The sequence below is a fragment of the Candoia aspera genome, chromosome 10 (assembly GCF_035149785.1).
Source record: "Candoia aspera isolate rCanAsp1 chromosome 10, rCanAsp1.hap2, whole genome shotgun sequence".
NCBI lineage: Eukaryota > Metazoa > Chordata > Lepidosauria > Squamata > Boidae > Candoia > Candoia aspera.
Window position 1 is genome coordinate 3,512,955 of NC_086162.1, and position 20,529 is coordinate 3,533,483.

A 20,529-nucleotide genomic window follows, 5' to 3' on the forward strand; every position below is an offset into this window, starting at 1 on the left:
TTTGAATTTGGTGGTAATTGCAAGGTGCTTTAGGCTCCTCTCAATTCAGCACATCTGCAGACCAATCCGAGAATCATCCAAGGATCATCTAGTCCAGCCTCCAATTAAACCACCCCTGAGAGGCGGGTGTCTTGAGATGGAGAGCCCCCACCTTCATAGGCAGATTGTTACACTGTTGTACGGATCTTATCATCAGGAAGTTTTCCCTTAAATAGGTAGTCCTCGCTTAATGACAATAATTGGGAGCAGAATTTCCATCACTAAGCAATGCAGTCATAAAGCAGTCATGTGACTGTGCTGCTTCCTGCAGTCACCAGTTACTGTCACAACTTGACTTCCTGCCAGCTTCCCCCATTCACTTTGCTTGTGGGAAGCTGGCAGGGAAGGTTGCGTATCACAATCATGTGACTGCAGGATGCTGAAATGGTCAGAACTCTGAGGACCGGTCATAAATACCACTTGTTCAGCCACCAGCTCCCAAACCCCAGGAGCAGGTTGCTCAAAGTTGGCAGGAAAACTGCAGTGTAAGCCCTGAAGCTAACTTAAAAAACAGAAATCCCCACCACTGCAAACCCCAGGAAAAGGCCTCCTTCCCACTTCCTTGGAATTCCTGCCCCACCCTCTGCGGCTCCCCTGAAACATGCTGTGGCTGCACCGGGATCAAGGGCTTCCCACCACGCTCACCTTGTGCTGTGGGGCTCTGCAGCCAGTCTTCAGGCCCAGCTGGGGGTCTGACGTCATCACGGGGCTCCACGGGAAGGGCCTGGCTTGCAATCCCCACGTTCCTAGTCCTCTCCCCGACCACCGGACCCTTGGCTCCGGTGGACTTTGGGCCCTGGGGGGACTGCCAGTGCCCCAGCCCAAGAGAAGGCTTCTTGGCGACGGGAGGGGGGACCTTCTGGGGCTGGGAGGCCTTGGCCGGGCCCTGCAGATGGAGCCCTGGGGCTGCTGTGGATCGCTGGCTGGAGATAGTCATCAATTCGGCCACTAGACTCTTCTGCAGGCCAGCCTGGGCCTCCGAAGAGGCCGCCGTCTCGACGACCAGCTTCTTGGGGCTCTTGGCAAAGATGAAGCTGGCAGTGGAAGCGGGGGATTTGCGGAGGGGGGACACCGGGCCGTTGTTCATCTCGACGGCAGGGGTACCCGGCAGCACCGCCCGGTTCCCGGTCCTCCTCTCAGCCATTCCAAGACTTGCTGCCTCCCTGGAAGACAAGGTGGAGGCCTTCAAGCGCACAGCCTCGTGCAGGGGGTTCACCGCTTCTTTCAAGGCAGGCTGGCCCCCCCTCAGGGACAGGGACTTGCGGAGGGGCTTCTGGGGGGCGGAGGATCCCATCTTCCCGTCTGCGGCCACGTTCGGCCTGTTGGGCTCCGCGGGGGACTCAGTCCCAGCCAGACCAACTGCAGGACCGTGAGCGTCCACGTCAACGGAGCGCAGGCGAACCATCTGCAGCAGGGATGGCGTAACAATGGGCAGACTGGCATCCTCCTTGGGCATCGAGTTGCCCTTGCTGCGAGCAGCAGGTTCCTTCTTGAGGTCGGGATGGGAGCCGTTGGATGGCTTCTTGATCTGGGTGGGGAGGCTGGAAGGCGGGGGCGCAGCCGTCACTGAGGCCACCGAGGGGTTTCTGGGGCCGAGCTGAGAGCTGGATGGCTCCCTCTTTGGAGAAACGGGAGGTGGACACGGCTCTGTGACTGGGACTGGCGGAGGTGCCCGGCCCGGAACTCCCTGCTGCAGGATCTTCGCAGACACCTTTCTGGAGAAGGAAAGCGAGGAGGCGGGCGCTCCGCTTTCCTGCCCTGCAGGGGCTGCTCTTTGGGGGCCTGGGGGTGCTTCGGGAGCACCTGCCTCTGCAGAGGGGATTTCCGCAGACTCAGTCTGCAAGAGCGGGGGAGGCGGTGGGAAACAGGCCTCGTCCGGCGGAGGAAAGTCGGCCATGGAGAGATCAGGCTCGTCTGCGGGGGGTGGGGGTGGAGGGAGCCACAGGGGGTCTGCGGAAGCCCCCAGCCCAGTCTCGGAAGGAACTGGCGCAGCACCAGGGTCCACGGGACTCTGCTCGGCCTTCTTCGTAGGGGGCGGAGGGGGGTGGTAGGCTGGCGGCGGGGATGGTGGGGGTGACCCCTTCTTGGCGAGAGGGCTCGGCTGCTTCGGGGCTTGGCTGCTGGGAAGCAGTGGGACCTTGGCTGCTTCCTTGGTCTTTGGCTCGGTGGGTGGTGGGGAGAAGGGCGCTGGGACCTTCGGGTGGGGAGGGATGATGAAGTGATCTACGTGACGCAGGGTGGCCGGAGAGGAGCCGGGGAGGGGGCCGGCAGCAGGCAGGACTGCCCCTTCAGGAGGTGCGGGGTCGGAGGCCGAGGAGGACAGGGACGTCAGGGAGGAGGAGGAGAGGGAGGGTCCCGGGGACTGCAGAGAGCAGCCGCGCTCCGGCTTCTTTGGCTGGGGCCTCTTCTTCCCGGGCGAGGCGGCGTGGGCAAGGAGGCCTTTGGTGTGGAGGGTGGGGGTGCCGCTCTGGCTCGAATACCCACTCGAGGGAGACATGGTGCGGCCAAAGCGGTCGGGAGAACCGGGCTCCTGGGCCTCACTGCCCCGGCCCCCTTCAGCCTCCTGCAGTTTGCTGACAGTCACTGGGATCCGGTGAGAGATGTCTGGAGAGCAGGCCGGGCTGTCGGACTGAAGGCTGCCAGTCCCACTCAGGGAGGTGGGGGGAAAGACGTCATCCTCGTTGGCCAGGCTGGGGTGCTCGGCACCTTCCCGGGGGGGCCTCCGCTCTGGCTTGGGAGGCAGCCCCATTCCTCGGGGTGCCCCTTCGGCTTCCAGCTGCTGAGCCTTCTGGTGCAAGGAATAAGTCCTCCGGGGAGGCAGGGGGGCCACCTTCATTTTCCTGAGCGAGACGCTACGGGTCGAGGACCGGTCACTGCGCACACTTGCATCATCCGAGCCCTCTGCCACGCTGCCGGTGCTATAAGTGGGTGAGGCTCGGCCGCTGCTCCCCAACGGCCGCACCCCCAGGAGGCTGGGGGAGGAGGGGGTGGCCTTGACCCTGGCCTGGGTGGGGCTGGCGGTGTTGACGAAGGTGAGCCAGTCGGGGTCAGGCCTGCCTGCAGGGGGGCCAGCGCTGCTCAGCTCAGCCTCGTCCTTCTGGCCACCAGGGCCCCCGTGGGAGGAGATGGTGGATGCGTTGGAGACGATGGTCTCTGTGGACTGGGAATGGCTCCAGTTGTCGCTGGAGGAGGAGTGCTCGCGGCTGCGGGGGGCAGCGGGGAAGTGGCCCGTGGAGCGCACCGAGAGCGCTGGGCTCGCAGTCGCCAGGCTGCAACGGCTGAGGGTGCGCACCCGGTTGTGGGACAGAGCAATGACATCCACCATGGGTGGCAAAATGGCGTTCGGAATAATCTTCGACAGGTAGGTGCCCTGTGGCGAGATGGACATGACTGGGCTCAGGAGCTCAGGGGAGCTGGGCTGGGTGGTCATCCAGGGAACAGCCAAGGACTTGGGCCTGGCCACCGGGGACAGTTTGGCCACCGTCCTGTGGCCCAGCACCGAGTCATCGTAGTAGACACGGTTGATGTGCTGCTGGAGGGCAGCCTCGGAGGCGTGAGCCTCAAGAGCCTGGAGGGAGATGCGGGCACCCCCCTCGGGGACGGCGGCAGGCAGAGGCTTCCCATCGACGGTGGGGATCTGGATGGCAGGGCCAGGCAGCTGATTCCCATTCGCCAGGGGCTGCAGGGCCGGGCTGGCTCTAACAGCAATGCTGCCGGGGCGTTTCTTGGAGTCGCACCTGTTGCTCAGGCCTGCAGGCATAAAGAAAAACAGGCATTAAGGTCAACAAGCCAAGACAGAACTGAAGAAGGAAATGGTTTGGGGCCAGGGCTGGGAACCCAGCACCCTGACATCCCGGAAATGCTCCGCTGGTCCCTTTCCATCTTCTCACTCAATTTATAAGCTGGTGCCACACATCCTTCAAAATATCATGGCTGGAATTGGCTTAGCGTGTTGCATGAACCCAGCCAGAATAGTTGTAAGGCATGTTTATGGCTCAGTGCAATGTGTAAATCCAGCCCTGGTTGCGCACAATTGAGCCCAAAGGGAAATATTGCAACCACTTGCAATCTCAGGAGCATCCCCATCCTCCCAGGAGTGCGCCAACTTAATGCGAGGAGGAACATATCCTCAGTGCCCAGGAAACCAGGCCAATGAATTGTCTCGTTCACACAATACACTACATACAATGGCTGTGTTTGGTTATGTTATTCCCAAGTAAATCAGATTATGGCATAAATAATGGTCTAGTTCGTATAATATGCTTAGACAAGGGCTGGATTCCCACCATAAGCTGAACCACAAACTACTCAGCCCCATTTCAGTCGAGCCGAGCATTCTGGGCGAAGCCAACCAACAGGTGGCTGTTCTGGCCATGCAGCCAACCTTCCCCTCTTGGTCGACCAAACAGGAGACAGGAATGGCATCACAGTGCATTGCCATCCCATTCCCTGACAGGCCCTGGGAAACGATCTGGTCCAAACCCTCAATGGGTGCAGGAAAGGATCAAACAAGAGGCATCTCACTGGAAAGCTAAAGAGGAAAAAAAACCCTAGACAATGGGGTTTATGTTCTACGAGCTTTAAGGTTGCCTAAAAAAAATCTGGAGTAAAAAAACTGCTGCAGCTCAACTCAAATGCCGTTCCACAAGAGAACAAGTCCAGAATTTTCCATTCTAGGGTAAGTTTAGATCATTGTTTTTTTGCTTTAATTTAGGAATTTATATTCTGCATTGTAGCAGGACGTCTTCCAAGCTAATGAAGCTTAAAGCAAAATCTACACGAAGAGGGTCACTATAACGATCAATAAGTAAACGCTGCACACCTTAAAAGCCAGCAAAAATGGCAAGCATCTACTGAAGCCAAGGAGCAGCACAGAGACAGGCCCTGGCCAACGAAACCCAACTCAGCTTCGGGGGCGTCCTGTCTGGCATTAGGTGAACTCCCCCGAACAAATTCCTGAGCCACAAACTCAGTGAGTGACCGATTAAAGCCGTTTCTCCTCTCGAAAAATAACACCGGTCAAAGTGCTAAAAGGAGTCTGTACTGCAATCACTGCTGCCTGTAGGAATGGGCTCAGGAGGTCAAAGGTCTCCATCTGGGACTGAAGGGGGCCGATCCTTTCGAGGGGCCGATGCTTCCCCCATGCCTTAGCCAAGCAAGTGTTTTATATACATGGATTGACTTAAATCGAGAGCCACTTTGGCCTAGTGGTGAAGGCACCAGGCTGGAAACCAGAAGATGATGAGTTCTAGTCCTGCCTTAGGCAAAAAGCTGGCTGGGTGCCCTTGGGCCGGTCCCTCTCTCTCAGCCCAACCCACTTCACAGGGTTGTTGTGGGAAAATAGGAGGAGGAAGGAGTATTATGTATGTTCCCTGCCTAGAGATAGAGACAGAGATATAAAAACAATAAAGGAGGGATAAAAAAAATCTAAATAATAAAGGGGGGCCTATTTCATCTTCTGCCTTACCACAGCATCGACTGTTTCACTGAACGCACCTGTGCGCTCCTTCTCCAAATGCTCACCAGCCACCCGCCACTTACCTAGCTGGGATCCAGCTGTGCACAGGCAGAAAGGCAGTTGGATTTCGCTGCCATCAAACAACCCAGATGCAGGTTTCCCCCCTGGCCCACCCACCTCTGGTTCACGCCCGGCCAGCAGCTTACCCAGCTCCTTCTGCACATGTTGGGGCAGCCCCAGAACTGTCGTCCTCCGCTCCCTCCGCCTCTTTTCTCCCTTCCCGGAGGATTTGGGAAAGGAATCATGCGGCCGGAAGGTGGAGCCTGGAAGTGGCCAAGAGGGAGGGCAAACGGAGTGAGGACAGCAGAAGGGAAGGAAAGCGGTCACCCAAAATTTAGCAGCAGAACGTAAGCACTGACTGGCAATTTGTTTTCCAACAGTGTTTTTGCAAACATACCAAACTAAATAGATGTGCTAAGGCGCCACCTCAACACACTTACTTTTCTTGAAACTAAAATGCAAAGCTTACAAAACGTGAGGCAAAGGGGGCCCAAGAATTCAGACTGTTCCCTCCTGTAAGGGATCTTGTGCCAGCCTCGAGGCCTCTGAAGTCCCCAGAGGAGGCAAAATGGTGCCCTGCTCAGCTTATCTCCAGCCACATGCACCGGGGCATGGGCACAGCGCCCCCTTGAACTGAGATTTCTCCAGAGCCACGGAATGGTGGGGCTGGGAGGGAGCCCCATCCCTTGCTCAGTGCAGGAACCAGATGGAAGCACCCCGGATCAGAGGCCGCCTAGCCCCTGCTGAACCTCCCACCGAAAGGGAGCCCGCCAGCTCTCTGGGCTGATGGTCCCACGGCTGAACTCCTCCTCCAATCTTTCTTTCCCAAGGAATCTGCCTTTCACCCTGAGACCGTTATTCACGTTATCCTCTGTGGTGTGGACCACAGAGAAATACAGCTCTTGGCCTTCTTCTACGAGAAAGTCTTCTCAGGGCTGAACACACCAATTCCTTCAATCCCCCCTTGTAGGACAGCTTCCACTTCCCTGCTGCCCTTCCCTGGACCCCTTCCAGCCAGTCTGAGTCCTACTGCAGGATGGAGGCTGCAAGATCCAAGAGGCTGGACGCTGAGAAGGCTGCAGTTTCGCTTTCTGCCCAGCCCTCCCGTTCCTTCAGGGCGCAAACTGCATCTGACCCCTTTGAGGCAGGAAACAGCCCTGGCTGTTCTACCCCCTCCAGGATGCTCCCACTGGTGGGTACCTTTCCTCTGGATCATCTCGGAGCGGACAGACAGGGCATCTTCAGTGGCATTCTCTGTGGTGCACGAGGAGGCTTGGCTTCGGATGGAAACGTCATCACCCTCGGTGGATTGGGAAGACTGCATGTCCAAAGGGAAGACAAAAAAGTAGGCAGTGTAAAAACCCCTATAAGAGCGAAAAGTCCTGTAAGGGTTTTTTTTAAAAAATGTATTACATATACAAATATAATCCAAGAAAGAAGCCAGAAAAACATTTTAAAATCAAGCTGTAAATAAAGGTTTACAAGCACTCTGAAACTGATCAAAAAGTTGAAGTAACATTGATATACAGTAAATCTATATATTAAAATGTCTTCTGTCAATTGGAAGCTGAAATGGTAGAGATCCCATGAGCGTGTCCTAAGGCTTGTCCTCCACCACTGAAACTTTCCGAAGGCCCAGGGGGGCACTATGGCAGATCTGCCACACACAGGTGCTCACCGCGCAGTGCAAGAATCTTTCCAACAGAAAAGCCGGACAGGACTGCGGACAAAATTTGCCAGCCAGCTGTTTCCCTTTCCTGCCTTCCTAAGATAAAGAATTACACAAGGAAGCAAGTTCCTGTGGCCAGCAGAAACATTCCACTTGCCCACTAGGTGGCGCTACCTGGCTGCCACAATCTTGCTGCTGGTGCTATAGGAAAACAAGCCTGCAGGCTTCTGATGTCCTGCTTTCCAGGGCACCAATTCTTCGGGCCCAAGGGCCATGAAAACAGCGCCACAAGGTCCATTAGACTGCCTTGGTTTTGCGTATTTGTCAAGACAGTTGCTGGGTCTCTCAACTCAAGCCACGCCTTCTCGCACTGAGACGCAAGAGCAACGGGAAGAATCAGCAGCGGCGGAAAAGCCCGTCACGCCTATCCAGAAGGGGAGTGGGCAGTCCCTGGGGGCACGCGCACCCTCTCCGGTTAGGCAGACGCCCCCCACTTCATGCCAGATAGTAAGCTTAGAAAACACCTTCCCTTGACTCTTCAGAGAGCAAAAGGATCAGGCCATCCTGGTTTAGACTAAGGATAAAGCAGCATGGAGGACGTGTGGATGACCCGAAGGCTACTGTACCCGACTCCCACTCAGCCAGCATTTGGTGGGTACAACCAGGGCAACATCCGAACTGCAGTTCTGTGCAATTAAAGACGGCTGTTTTCCACACAACGTTCAGCAAAGGGGCTCAACTCTCATTCTGAGTCCTCTGGGTTCTGAGCCTACAGGCAATGCTGCCAGAACCGACTCCTGCGCTGGAAAGGGCTGGGGGGGGGGGGAGTCAGTGCAGCGGTTCAGGTTCTCTTATGTTCCCCCCCCCCCAAGAGCTCAAGGCAGCAGATGCAGGAGCCGTGTCTGCAGGCTCCCCCCTGCGAGGTAGGCTGGGCTGAGGGAGTCACCGGCCCAGGGGCACCCATCCTATTCCAACGCCTCCTCCACCACGACACGCTGGAAAGAGAATCTTCCAGGCATGATCAGAAGCAGAAGAACGTTACAAAAAATAGCGAGCGTTACAACGAAGATGACGCGCGTTTGCTCCGCTTGTTACGCTGCAGGCAAGTTGCAGGGTTCAGATAGCCCAGGCTGTGGCGACAGGAAATTGGCTCAGTTACACTTTGGATATAATACCCCTCGGAGGGGTTCTGAGTACCCAGCTTTCGTCCTGGTTCAATTTTCTGATGAATCAAGATGTCTTTTTAAAATTTAAAATGTAAATTTTTAATGAGAGCCAGTTTGGGGTAGGGGCGAAAGTGCTGGCCTAGAAGCCAAGAGGCTGGGAGTTCTAGTCCCAAGAGCCAATCAGGCGTGGAAGGAGAGTTCTAGTCCCGCCTTGGGCAGGAAAGCCGGCTGGGCGACCTTGGGCCAGTCCCCCTCTCTCAGCCCAAGAGCCAATCAGGCGTGGAAGAAGAGTTCTAGTCCCGCCTTAGGCACGAAAGCCGGCTGGGTGCCCTTGGGCCAGTCCCCCTCTCTCAGCCCAAGAGCCAATCAGGCGTGGAAGAAGAGTTCTAGTCCCGCCTTAGGCACGAAAGCTGGCTGGGTGCCCTTGGGCCAGTCCCTCTCTCTCAGCCCAACCCACCTCACAGGGTTGCTGTTGTGGGGAACAAAGGAGGCAGAAGTACCAGGTATGTTCACCACCCTGAATTATATATTTAAAAGATGATGATGATGATGATGATGATTTTTCAACTTTATGGTTTCTGGCACACAGGTTCTTCCCTAAACCCTAAACCTGGACAGGGGCAACTACGGGGAGTGTTGGTGTGCGTCAGGAATGCCAAGATGGCAGTCCCAACTGCACAATCCAAGCCTACCCCTTACATGCAATGCCCGTAAAAAGGGAATAGGGCTTTGACCATACAGTCATGCTGCCATCTTGACTTTTTTGACTCCTTTGTGGGTGCCCCTGCTCTGGAAAGCAACCATTCCTTCTTTCCTCCATGCACCTGACTCGGGGATTCATGTTTAATAATTTTTATTGAAAATGTTTAAAAAACATAAGAGACAATACAAACTAAACTTAGAAAGGAAAAGAAAAATAAACATAGAAAGTGCAAGAGAAAAGTAAAAAAGGAAGAGGAGGAAAAAATAAGGAAAAGAGAAAAGGAATATTTAAAGAAGTGACTTCTGATCTTCATCACAAGTACAAACAAACTTAGTAACTCTTCACCCCCTGTAAGGTTACATGCAGATTATCTCTTCTTCCCATAACCACCCCTTATCCATGAATCATTAACATTTCAGTCCTGGTGTCAGCAAAAAGTCCATAAAGGGTTCCCAGAGCATGTCTTATTTTAACCTTGGTCAAACAAACCAACTTTGTACTCCTTCCTTTTGCTTCTAGCAATCTTGGTCTTTAATTCATTCAGATGTTGTTGTAGGATTTGATCTCTCCAATTTTTTTTTTCCCCATCTCAAAGGCTTCTTCAAGGCTTTAGCAAACCTCTTTTGTAAATCCATTAAGGAGATTATCCAGGTCATTCTTTTGGCTTATCATTTGTATTTCCATCAATTGTCATTTCTGCCTTACAATCCACAATTTTTTAAATTTTCCAGCGTTTCAACCATTTCTTTATATTCTAATATTTCTGCATCAGTTGAGGTTTGTTTCAGCTCTTTATCCTGTGGATCTTCCAAGGTATTCTTTCACATCTGTCATTTCTTCTTTAACATCTTTTTGGACATAATCTATCCACAGAAGCAGACACCATTGCTGACATTATAGCTGCTAGTTTCTGTCCCTATTCTTCAAATATTTCCTGGAGTATTTCTAACGTCAAGCCATTTTCTGTCATTTTGTCCCAGTACTGACCAAAAACAGAAGGCAAGCCTGTCTCTCTCTCTTTATTTTTCCTTTTCCTTTTATGCCTAGTATCTTTAGTCCCCTCTAGTGTCCAATTTCTGAAATCATAATGTCTCAAATTTGTTATGACTTAAGGTAGACAATTTAGTTCACATGAAGCTGTTTATTTATATAATTAATTCCAAAATATTATAGCAAAAGTCCTAATGTTCCAAATTAATCTGGTCCTTTAATTCATTTATAATGTTCTTGAATTAAAATCTTACTTAGCTTTTTGCAATTTATTTCAAATTCTTTAAATTCTTAAGCTTATAGTTAATTTTTCCTTTATTCTGGAATGAAGGTAAACGCACCAGGTAATTCTGAAGATCTACTAGCCTTGATAGTTAAATAGGTAATTTCTGAAAGTGATTAGAAAGTGAGGTTAGCAAACCCAGTGTTCTTTAAAAGGCTCTGTGGAAGTTGAGAGCGTGAAGGCTTCCTGTAATCTCCCAGCACTCAAGCCTGTGGGAAACTGCTATCCTGTGGTCTCCTCATGAGCAGCAGCCATCCAGAGCACAAGTGGACAATGTCCTGTTCTCTCATCCAGAGAGGTTCTGTGGGACCGGTCTACTTGCCAGTCCTTCAGTTTTAGCCATGGTTGTATCTCCACTCATTCAGAGACATGCTAGCTCGCCATTCCTCACCCGGAAGTCCCCGGATTTTGGGAGGGTTTCTCCCCGCCGCTTTTCTTTTATGTTGTTGTAAATCTCAATATATTATATTGTTTTGATACAGTGATATTCATATAATATTAATTGAAGATTATTAACACTCTATTGTTTAGATAACTTAGACTATTGAGGATAAAGAAATGAGGAAGAAGTATTACATCAATATTAATTACAATTTAGGATGTCGATGTTACTGAGCGTAAGATTATTTGGCTTTTTCGTCAGGAATTGAATATAACAATAGGGGGAAAAACCCACTGCTGATTGCTTCATGACTGATGGTGCTGTTTGCCCTTGCTGGCTGGGGAATTCTGGGAGTTGAAGTCCACACATCTTAAAGTGGCCAAGTTGAGAATCACTGCAGTAAAGGTTTCGGTCTTGGGCCTATTACTTAGCATTAAGATCTCCATTGTATTGTTACTTAGAGTTTTGTGTGCAAGTTAATAAAGGAAAAAAGTAGATAAACTAAGCAAATTTAAGAATTCTTGGAGTTTTAACTCATTCCGAAAAGACGCACCTGGCAGAGCATGGGAGCAGCCAACCTCTGGGAAAGGGAGGCATTGGTAAGGTTAAGCAGCAAAGGGAGGCCACGGAGAGGCCAGCGAGGGGCAAAGTGCAGCCGGCTAAAGCCAAGATAAACACTCGCAGAGACACAGCAGGGGGAAGAAGAGCCACCAAGCCCCCTCCAAAGTCTAAGCACAGCACACCGGTGGGAGAGAGCCTCCCCTAAGCCAACAGGCCCCTGCCTCCTCGTCCCTCATCAGCCAGGCCTCCTCCCGCCCTGCCAGGCAAGGCTGACATCAACGGGGCAGACAAAATCTCTCCAACTGTCTTCCCAATCCCAGGGCCAGTTGCCATGTTTGCATGACATTCTACATCCAAAGAATAGCGGCACCCTGGAAAGATGGGAGTTGTAGTCCAGCAAATCTGGGAGGGCCCAGGAGGGGAACAGCTGCTGTACAGGTGCGCCCAGTGCAGAGAGGCGAGGTGGGGATCCAAGACAGCTTACCTGGACACTGCTGGTCTCGCTGTGGTCCCAGATCCTTCTGGTCTTCTGCTTCTCTGAAACGCAACAGAAGAGACACAGCCGGCTATCAGCTCGGGAAGGTCTGGAGGCCCCCAAACCCTGATCCAGGGAGTCCGACTGCAGAAACTGCAACACCAGAAGCTCCCGTGAGCTGGAAGCCCCTGGCCATTGGTGGCCAGAAGCTGCACTGTGGGGGAGCATGAGGGTGCCGGAAGCCACCTGCCCTTTGAAGAGCCAGGCCCACCAGCACCGGGCTCTGCTGCGGCCCTGCCACCGGCCCATCTGTTCGTTCTGCGCAGCCGCAGAGGCTTCTGCTCACTTCGGAAATGTGGCTTGATCTCTGTGGAGGGCGGAACCACCACCAGATAAATGTTTCATCTAAAGCAAATGTCTGTGCGTGTGTGTGTGTGTGTTTGCACACAACACTCACAGGACTGGGCATCCCCAGTCTAAATCTAAAAAACAGTGTTGTGAAGGAAGTGGATCATCCATTTCTTTCCATCGGCTCTCATTTAGCTGGATGAAGGAGAATTTGTGTTTTGAATGTTATTTCAAAAGAGAAGAGAATCTCAGGTAAATTCTCACGGGTGAAGTTCTTGCCTTTCCTTAGTTACAAGGGTAGGTCTGTCCCATCTTCCACTCTACAATCCCCTCTCAGGGGTCTGCAGCCCTCAACGGGCTTCTCCCACTTCAATTAAACTCCAGGGGAACAGCCTCTTCCCCCTGTTTTCTCCGATTGGGGAGAGGGGGCAGCCAGGAAGGAAAAGGGGCAGAGAAAACACCACCAGGAGAAGCCACCTCTGCTCCCTCCGACAACAAAATCAGCTCAAAAGCATTTATATATTCCATTTTGGCATCACTCAACTCCAAAGCAAGTTTGGGCAGCTCACAATGTAAGAATAAAATGCAGAAGATAATAAAAAATACAGTAAGTGAAATTAGAAACAGGAATTAACAGAATGGCAATCCGGACAATTCACATCAAATATACAAAATATGAGGAACACCTCTAAGAAAGTGGGGTCCATCCACCCTACCCCAAGGCCTGGGAGAACAGCCAGGTCTTGAAGGCTTTCCAGAATGCCATCGGGGTGGGGGCCATCCAGATCTCAGGGAGACCCTCATCCCAGACACCGGGGCCACGGCAGAGGAGGCATGCTTCCTGGGTACCGAACAATGACACCGTTGACTGAGGGGAACTGGAGCATGCCAACCCTGTCATACTGGCTGGACAGAAACCAATAGGGAACAGGTGGTCCCTCAAGTAACCAGGCTCTACTGAATACCATGTAGGGCTTTATAGGTGATAACCAGCACCCTGAATCCCTCTCAGAAGCACACTGGCAACCAGTGCACTCATGAAGCAGGGATGCCATGGGCACGCAAAGGCAGACCCACCCCTGCTCATGCATCTGGATTCTGGACCAGTTGCAGCTTTTACATGGTCTTCAAGGACAGCCCCTTGTAGACCACCCTGCAGTAGTCAAGCCATGAGGTGACAAGGGCTTGAGTGACTGTCAGGAGGGCCACCCAATCCAGGAAGGGGCACAACTGCTGGATCAAATGGATCTGTGCAAAGGCCCTCTTGGATACAGCTACCACCTGTTCTTTGTGCACCACTCCTGAATGGGGAAGTGCAACCCCATCCAGGAGCAAAGAGGCACCTGGACCTAGGTGCCCCAACAACCAGAACCACTTGGTCGTGAGGACTGAGTCGGGGTCAGTTTCTCCCCATCCAAGCCCGCACAGCCCTCCAGCTTGGCTGGCCCGGGTGTGAAAGATGTAATGAGCAGCATCCGGTACTGATGATTCTTGGAGGCCAAACTGGTGGATGACCTCACCCAGCAGTTTCATGTTGATGTTGAACAAGAGGGGAGAGAGCATCTGTCCCTGTGACATCCCACAAAGCGTGGGCCTAGAGAGTGACCTCTCTCTCTCTCCACATCAACCCTGACTGGAACTGGCCTTGAAGGAAGGAAGAGAGCCACTGCAATTTGGTGCCCCCAATTCCCAACCCCTGGAGCTGGTCCAGAAGGATACGGCGTTGAAAGCCGCTGAAAACTCTTGAAGGAATCTATGAGGGAAGGCAGAACCAACCGCCTTTGACCGAGAGGCACATGTCAGGGAAGAATTTCCTTTTTGTGATGTCATATCCTCCATCATTACCCAAACTGCACCAAATTGCATGGCCTAATTTAGCCCTTGGACCATTTGACTCCCAAAGAGGAGACCGTGGCCCAATACTGGTCCGTGCAAAGAAAATGACCGGTCTTGGGAGACGTACAAGGGCGGGCCGTTTTCCAGTGTCCCTCAGCCACAACCTTGCCGACTGTGAGCAGCAGCAGCAGCGGCGGCAGCAGCACTTTCCTCTGCAAGACTCTGACCAGACTCCTGGTGACCAAACACCAAAGCTCTGAAACACTTCTGTTACCAACATGGAAAGACCCCTTCACAAATCAGAAAGGAACCCCTCCCCACAGTTTAGAGGCCAAGATAAAAGGTTACAAATAATGTGCTTGGTTTCATTTCATATGCATTTATTTGGGGGAAGCCTAAAAAAAGGGACCCCTGCCTTAGCTTCACGTCAAACTTGTCAAACTTGCACACTGCGTTGTAAAAAAGGCATTGTTTTTACGAATCCCATGAGTTTTATCCCAAGAGATCAGTGAACCTTTTGAACTGTGGAGCCAAGAGTTGGCAGCACATTTCCCACGACACTCCTGGGTAGCATGTTCAGACTCCCAAATTATCATGCTAGGCAGCTTTTTAATAAACAGCCAAATTCTCCCGAGACTGCCTAATTTGGCGGGATTCTGGCATTCTTAACATGAGATATTCCAAGATTCCACATGAGAATGCGGAAATGCGTGGGATGTTAGAATTCTCTGGTGTGAGCTCGGCAGAGCGACACTGCCAGAATCTCACTGGATTTAAAGCACCTTCTAAACCGCAAAGGAAACTGCCGTTCCGATCCCCCTTCAGGCTTACCAAGGACTGAACTAAAAGGAAGGAGATTCCGGCTGGATGTTAAGAGGAATTTCCTGACTGGGGCCGTTGGGAACAGGGCGGGGCTCCCCGACTGCCGCAGGCCCGCTTGTTGGGGTGGCTTAACGGATCCCTGCACGGAACTGGATTCAACCAGATGACCTCTAAGGGCCATCTAAATCATTCCTCCTGGGATTCTACGATCCTATGTCCTACATACTTAAATTCAAATACGGATGCACAGACAGCTGCTGAGTTTTTAGCACAGATTTCTCAATCTCACGCCATCCAGGATGGGAATTCCAGGACTTTCCATCCCATCGCACATCCAGAGGGCATCAGGCTGGGAGCGGTTGGGCGGTGCCAGGGGCAAAGCCACCCCCAGCTCTTTGCCTTGAGATGTGATGCTGAGCGAGGAAACCTGTAACGTTGCGTTGAGCGAGCGCTCCGGGACCAACAAGCAGCTCCAGAGCCAAAGCCCACCCAGGCCTCCCCCGCCTCCTGGCCACCAACCCAGCCAGCGCTACCTTGGTTCTGCAAGGACTTGAGTCCCGCCTGGGCCTGGATGTGGAGTGCCTCCAGATATGGGGGGCGGGTGCTGGGGAAGAACACATTGTCCGGCTGCTCTCCCACCGCCTTGTACTGGACACTCAGCCGCTTCTCGTTCTCCGCCTTGGCAGCAGCGCCTGGGAACACAGAGGGTGGGGGAAGAGTCCTCAGACTGAGCAGGCAAAAGGAGGGTCGCTCCCCCCTCAACTCGATTCGCACAGGAACACACAGAAGGCAGAGGAAGCTCCACAGCCCAGACCTCTTCCTGATCTGGTTGGGCAGCAGCTCTGCAGGGTGTCAGAAGGGAGGGTCCTTCCCACCAAGCACTGCCCAGTTTTCGGCAGATGAGGCCGGGCCCTGAACCCCAAGGGCTCCAGCATGCAAGGCCCTGCTCAGCTGCCGGGCCAGATCTCGCCCCACTAAAACACTCCTTTAGGCTGGTGAAACTCTCTAGGGAACAGCCTCTTTGCTTTCACACAGGGAGCATCACCCATGCGGTTAGTCACTGCTGATGCAGCACATCATCCTGGAGAGAAGGATGGGGTGTTTTCTCTTCAGCTTAGCTTCCCTTTTGCAGACTAACAGCAGCAGCAATCGCTGACAGGGCAAGGGAAACGCAATGTTATTAACTGTGGGACAACAGTTCTCCAGAAGCTGGTGTCTTCCAGATGGGGTGGACTCCACTAAGTGCCATTATTATGTTGCAACACCTCTAGAGATACAGCTGGGCAGGGCTGATCTCTATAATGGTTGATAAAGGCCGTCCTAAACTTTATACTATCACCAGGTCACAGTAATCAACAACCGCCAGCTCTTAGCTTTGGGGCTTAACTTCCGTTAATGCTTGTACTTTAGTGCTTGTGAATGCACCTCTCGTGACAGGCCTTTTTCAGACCTGTGGATCACACTAACCTTCCTCGAATGCAAGGCACGTAGAGCAGCATTCAATTAGGCAGCCCAAGCTTTACGAGCCCCCAGGAAATAATTTCAGTTAAATCCAGCAAGGCTTCTGCTGCACAAGACTGAGTCTCAGGCCCCTTAACCCAGTTGCATTTGGTTTTAATGGATTTATTGTGGTTTGTTCCTGTCCATCTAGGACAGTGTTTCTCAACCTTGGCAATGTTAAGATGTGTGGACTTCGACTCCCAGAATTCTCCAGTCAACTTGTGTGGACTTCAACTCTCAGAATTCCCCTGACTGGGGAATTCTGGGAGCTGAAGTCCACACATCTTAGAGGTTGGGAAACACTGCTCTAGGAATATCCCGAGAGTCCAACCGTGTAACAAGAAGCCAGTGTCCAGCTCAGCCAAGCAGAGGTCTCCTGACCAGCCCTTCTCCTTTAGGAGAACAAGTCCAGAAACCGGGACAATCCTCTGCATCTCTTTAAAAGCCTCCGGGTGGACACAGATGCTGTCTCCTCTCCCCCCCCCCCCCACGCCCCCCGCCAGCTACAGGCTCAGGCCGTTCCCATTTGAAGCCTGTGCTTTTTTTAAAGTCTGTGCAATGAAGAAGTGAAAGCGCCCAGGGCAGCGTCACATGACTGATACCAGAACTACTGCGGCACCTGGCACACGCCAACCTGGCAATCCACTTAAAGGGCCACACTCTTCTCCTTTTATTATTGATTTATCTCTCACTCACAGAACCTGACCACTCCCAAAACGGAACGGGGGGAAAAGTGGGGGGGGGGGCAGAAGAAGGGTCTGAGCAAAACTGGATCAGTTTTATTTGCATGGCTTTATTTTAAAACAGAAGCAATTTGCTCCAATGAGCACTGGTCATTGGCCTGACACTTCCTCACCACCCACGCCCGGTTTCGTTTAGGAGTTTTACCTGGGAATGCCCAAGATTGAGGTGGTTGGATTCACACAACATACTTAAACTGGTTACTGAAATAACCTATCCTCCAGATTTAGGCAGTACATTAAATCCTAACCTAATCAAATGGGCAAGCTTCACACAACATGCCGAGCTACGAAAAACCAGTGTTAAAACTTAGCCTAATTTAGGGCACCGTGAGAATGCGGACGCTAAATCTTTAACTGAGTTGGCTGACAGGTGGGATGAACCCAAACTTGGAGCACCCAGCATAGCTCTCCCACTGGTGCCAGCAGTGTGGACAAACAAGCTTCTAGCTTCATGGCAAGGTGACTGTGTCAAAAGGCACCCCACTGATTTTGGCCCAGCAGAGGCCAATGACTACCCAACCCATATGCATTGTTTATTTAAGCCATTTCCTCTGGGATGATCTGGGCCTATAAATAGACGGCTTAGCAAAGCCAGGACTACGGCTGATCTACCGACTGCACAACTGGAGGCGCCTCTAAAAATAAACCAGTGATCAACTGCTGACACTATGCAACGCAGGAAACAGCAGGCCTCCCCATTCCCCGTTTTTTTAGTAAAGACAGCTTGCTGCAGGAAAGACGGGCGTGGCTAGATAAGTCATTACATAACACTAGAATCTATATCTGATCGGCAGCAGGAGGTGGTTGATGCACGTTGTTTATCAAGATCTGAATTAGCTTTTTTTTCATAAAAGGGCAGCAAGCATTGTTTCGACCATCTATCCCCTTTCTGGGAGTGCTTCTCTTTATCATTTTCTAGACCTTTTCCTTTCAAAAAACCGGAATTTGATACTATACTATAATGTTAATGGCACTTATGCATGCATAGTTCCTATTGCTCACTTTGATACAATCGAAAAAAAAAACACAGGGGCAAGGGAGGGAAGCCAAAAACCAGACCTGCGGATCACCCATCATCTACGCAAGACTGATTGGTCCATTTTATATTGAGAATTTAGGTGTGTCGCCCTATCTTTGTGTAAATCTGGCTCCCCTGCTCAAGGTTTTGAAACAAAGACTAGAAAACCAGCTAAAAATGGAAAAAGAGCTGAAGGGGAGTCACTGTGTAAAACAATGGACTGTCTTGAAGCCTAAGAAAATCACTTTTTCACACTGTGGCATGGAGGTAAGCCAACCCCACCCCCACCCCAAGGAATTATCAGACCGTCCTGCCACCCACCTAGCTCTTAATGGCTGTTTAGGCTGTTTATTTAAAAGCACAACCTGCCTTTTTAACCTGATCTTTTAGGAGCGCTTAGACAATTGATCTCCTTGTGTGGTGTGAGATTTTGCCAAATTCCAGGTACCAGGTAGACAAACATCCCTGAGGTTGATGACAAGGGGGGAGCTTAAACCTGTCTGTCGGCTGCTCCGTGGAAAGTGGACAAAGCTGGGACCATCTTGGGCACAACCAATCGTGGCTTTGCAAAGAAGTTCTGGGAATTCTGGGGGACACAAAAGAAGCAGACTGGAGAAGTCTGCTTTAAGGTCCAAAGCCAATCAGTGACTCAGACTAACTGCTGATCCACTTTGTCAGAGTCACCTGCTCTGTCCCCCATCCTAGCGGAATAAAGCCTCTTAATCCGGTTCTCCAAAATCCTATTCAACTGGAGACGCCAAGGTTTGAATCTCGGTTCTTCCCACGGGGGTAAGTCTGCCAAGGGGCGCCTGGACATCGAAGCAAGTGTTCAGCATCTGGCCCCTTAGTAAGGTAGAGTGCTTCTGAACACAAAGCCAGCCCTGAGCAGCTCTACTGCCCTGCTCACGATCTTGCAAACACATGCAAGACTAGCAATTGAGGCAACTTAGGAGTCTTGAGGACAAGAGCCTCAATTTTGAAGCACAGAAACTCAGCCTCCCCAAATCATGTACTTCTTGGACTGCACGTGTTTGTGTACTTTTTCCCAAGAAGGCAAGTAGAATGAGATCACAGCCCCCAACAAGAAGTGTTTAAAGCTATAATAAGCATGAAAACTATCTGCCCTCAGAAGATCAGGACAGTCCTGCCTGACTGAACCCCAGGAGTGACCAAAGAGCAGCTATTTGACAAAGGTCATCTCCCTGCAGCCTGAAAGTGCTGATTCGGCACTCACTTTGTTCTACCGCTTTCCTCCTCCCTCTGCACAATCTGGTCCCGCCTTTACAAAATCAGTATTGATGGAGCCTCCTTTCTAAGCATCTCTTGCTCATTCATCCTTATTCTCAGGACAAGCCAGAAGCCAAGCAGAGCAAGCAAGCAAGCCTCCCCCACCCATCCACTCCCGACTCCCTCCTTCTGTCTCTGGAAGTCAACACAATCAGAGGGAGCCACATCTGCTGCAGAAGACAGGATTTAGCAGTATTTAGGGTCCAGCATTTAACACTGTAACGTCTAGTTTAGCCTCCGCCAGCCTAGAGCCCTTCAGATGGGTTGGACTACAATTCACATCATCCACAGGCACCTGGTACAAACCACAATGACCTGAAAAGGACGAAACATGCATCGCAATGTGATGACTCAACCCCAGCCCTTTGTGCTTATGTCCTGCTTGGATGCAAGTACATACAGTACGTCAGGTGTTTTGCGTTGCAATGTTGCAATACGCACTTCACGCTCTGCACAAAACCCAGGTGGGGGCCCCAGTGGTCTGGAATGATGGCCTTGTGGTCCAACACCTATAAAAGGCATAGGGCTGGGCAGTGGGAGCTTAGCCAGTGCATCAATCCATTAAAGACTGCTTGTAATCAGATAGCAAAAGATTTAAGTTTTGTACAATCTCCGACTACAAGTTCTTAGAGAGCAACAGTGGGAAGTTCCCCCTTTTTCCCACATGGGGAATCTCTCTTCTAATTCTAGGACCTGGGTTGCACCCTTCCCCTTTAAAGTAACTCACCTCTTGATCACCACACACTTGAACTACTGCAACACACCCTACATGGGCAACTTTTGGGGACGACCCAGATATTCAACTGGTCCAGAAGTCCTCTGGCTGGACCAGCCCCTCTCTGGCTGATTTTGGAGTCAATGCACTGGGTTCCTCTCAGCTTCCAGGCCCAATTCAGCGTTCCAGTTAGGTGCAGCACCAAGTTCTATCTGGCACTGCCTTGAAAAGTCCACTCTGCCCATCCACCTATCATTTTGGGAAGACCTTCCAAGGCTCATTCCTTGTGAGATTCATGGGACTTGGATCTTACGCTTCCCCCAGCTGCCCAACGGACACCATATTCTCACTTCTCCTATTCCAGATTGTTTGATCTTACTTCACCAGGCATTCACTTCTACTTGAATGCTGGGGGTGGGGGGGTCATCTGTCTATCTGCTTGTTTTATGTAGTCTGGGGAGGGGGTTATGTTGT

At 51.7% G+C, this 20,529-nt stretch overlaps 1 protein-coding gene across 4 annotated transcripts in view; it reads right to left on the bottom strand.

The window, feature by feature from the left end:
• NHSL3 (NHS like 3) overlaps positions 1-20,529 on the bottom strand; it is a 61,469-nt gene that overhangs the window by 2,864 nt on the left and 38,076 nt on the right. For 3 of the 4 annotated variants that reach the window (XM_063311710.1, XM_063311712.1, XM_063311713.1), the window contains exons 2-6: positions 15,326-15,484; positions 11,796-11,848; positions 6,758-6,875; positions 5,704-5,820; positions 685-3,789 (exon numbers count right to left, since the gene is read on the bottom strand). In XM_063311710.1, the coding sequence (XP_063167780.1) occupies positions 685-3,789; positions 5,704-5,820; positions 6,758-6,875; positions 11,796-11,848; positions 15,326-15,484 (3,552 nt within the window). Of the gene's footprint in view, positions 1-678; positions 3,790-5,703; positions 5,821-6,757; positions 6,876-11,795; positions 11,849-15,325; positions 15,485-20,529 lie in introns of all 4 variants that reach the window. The other variant, XM_063311711.1, reaches the window with a different exon arrangement.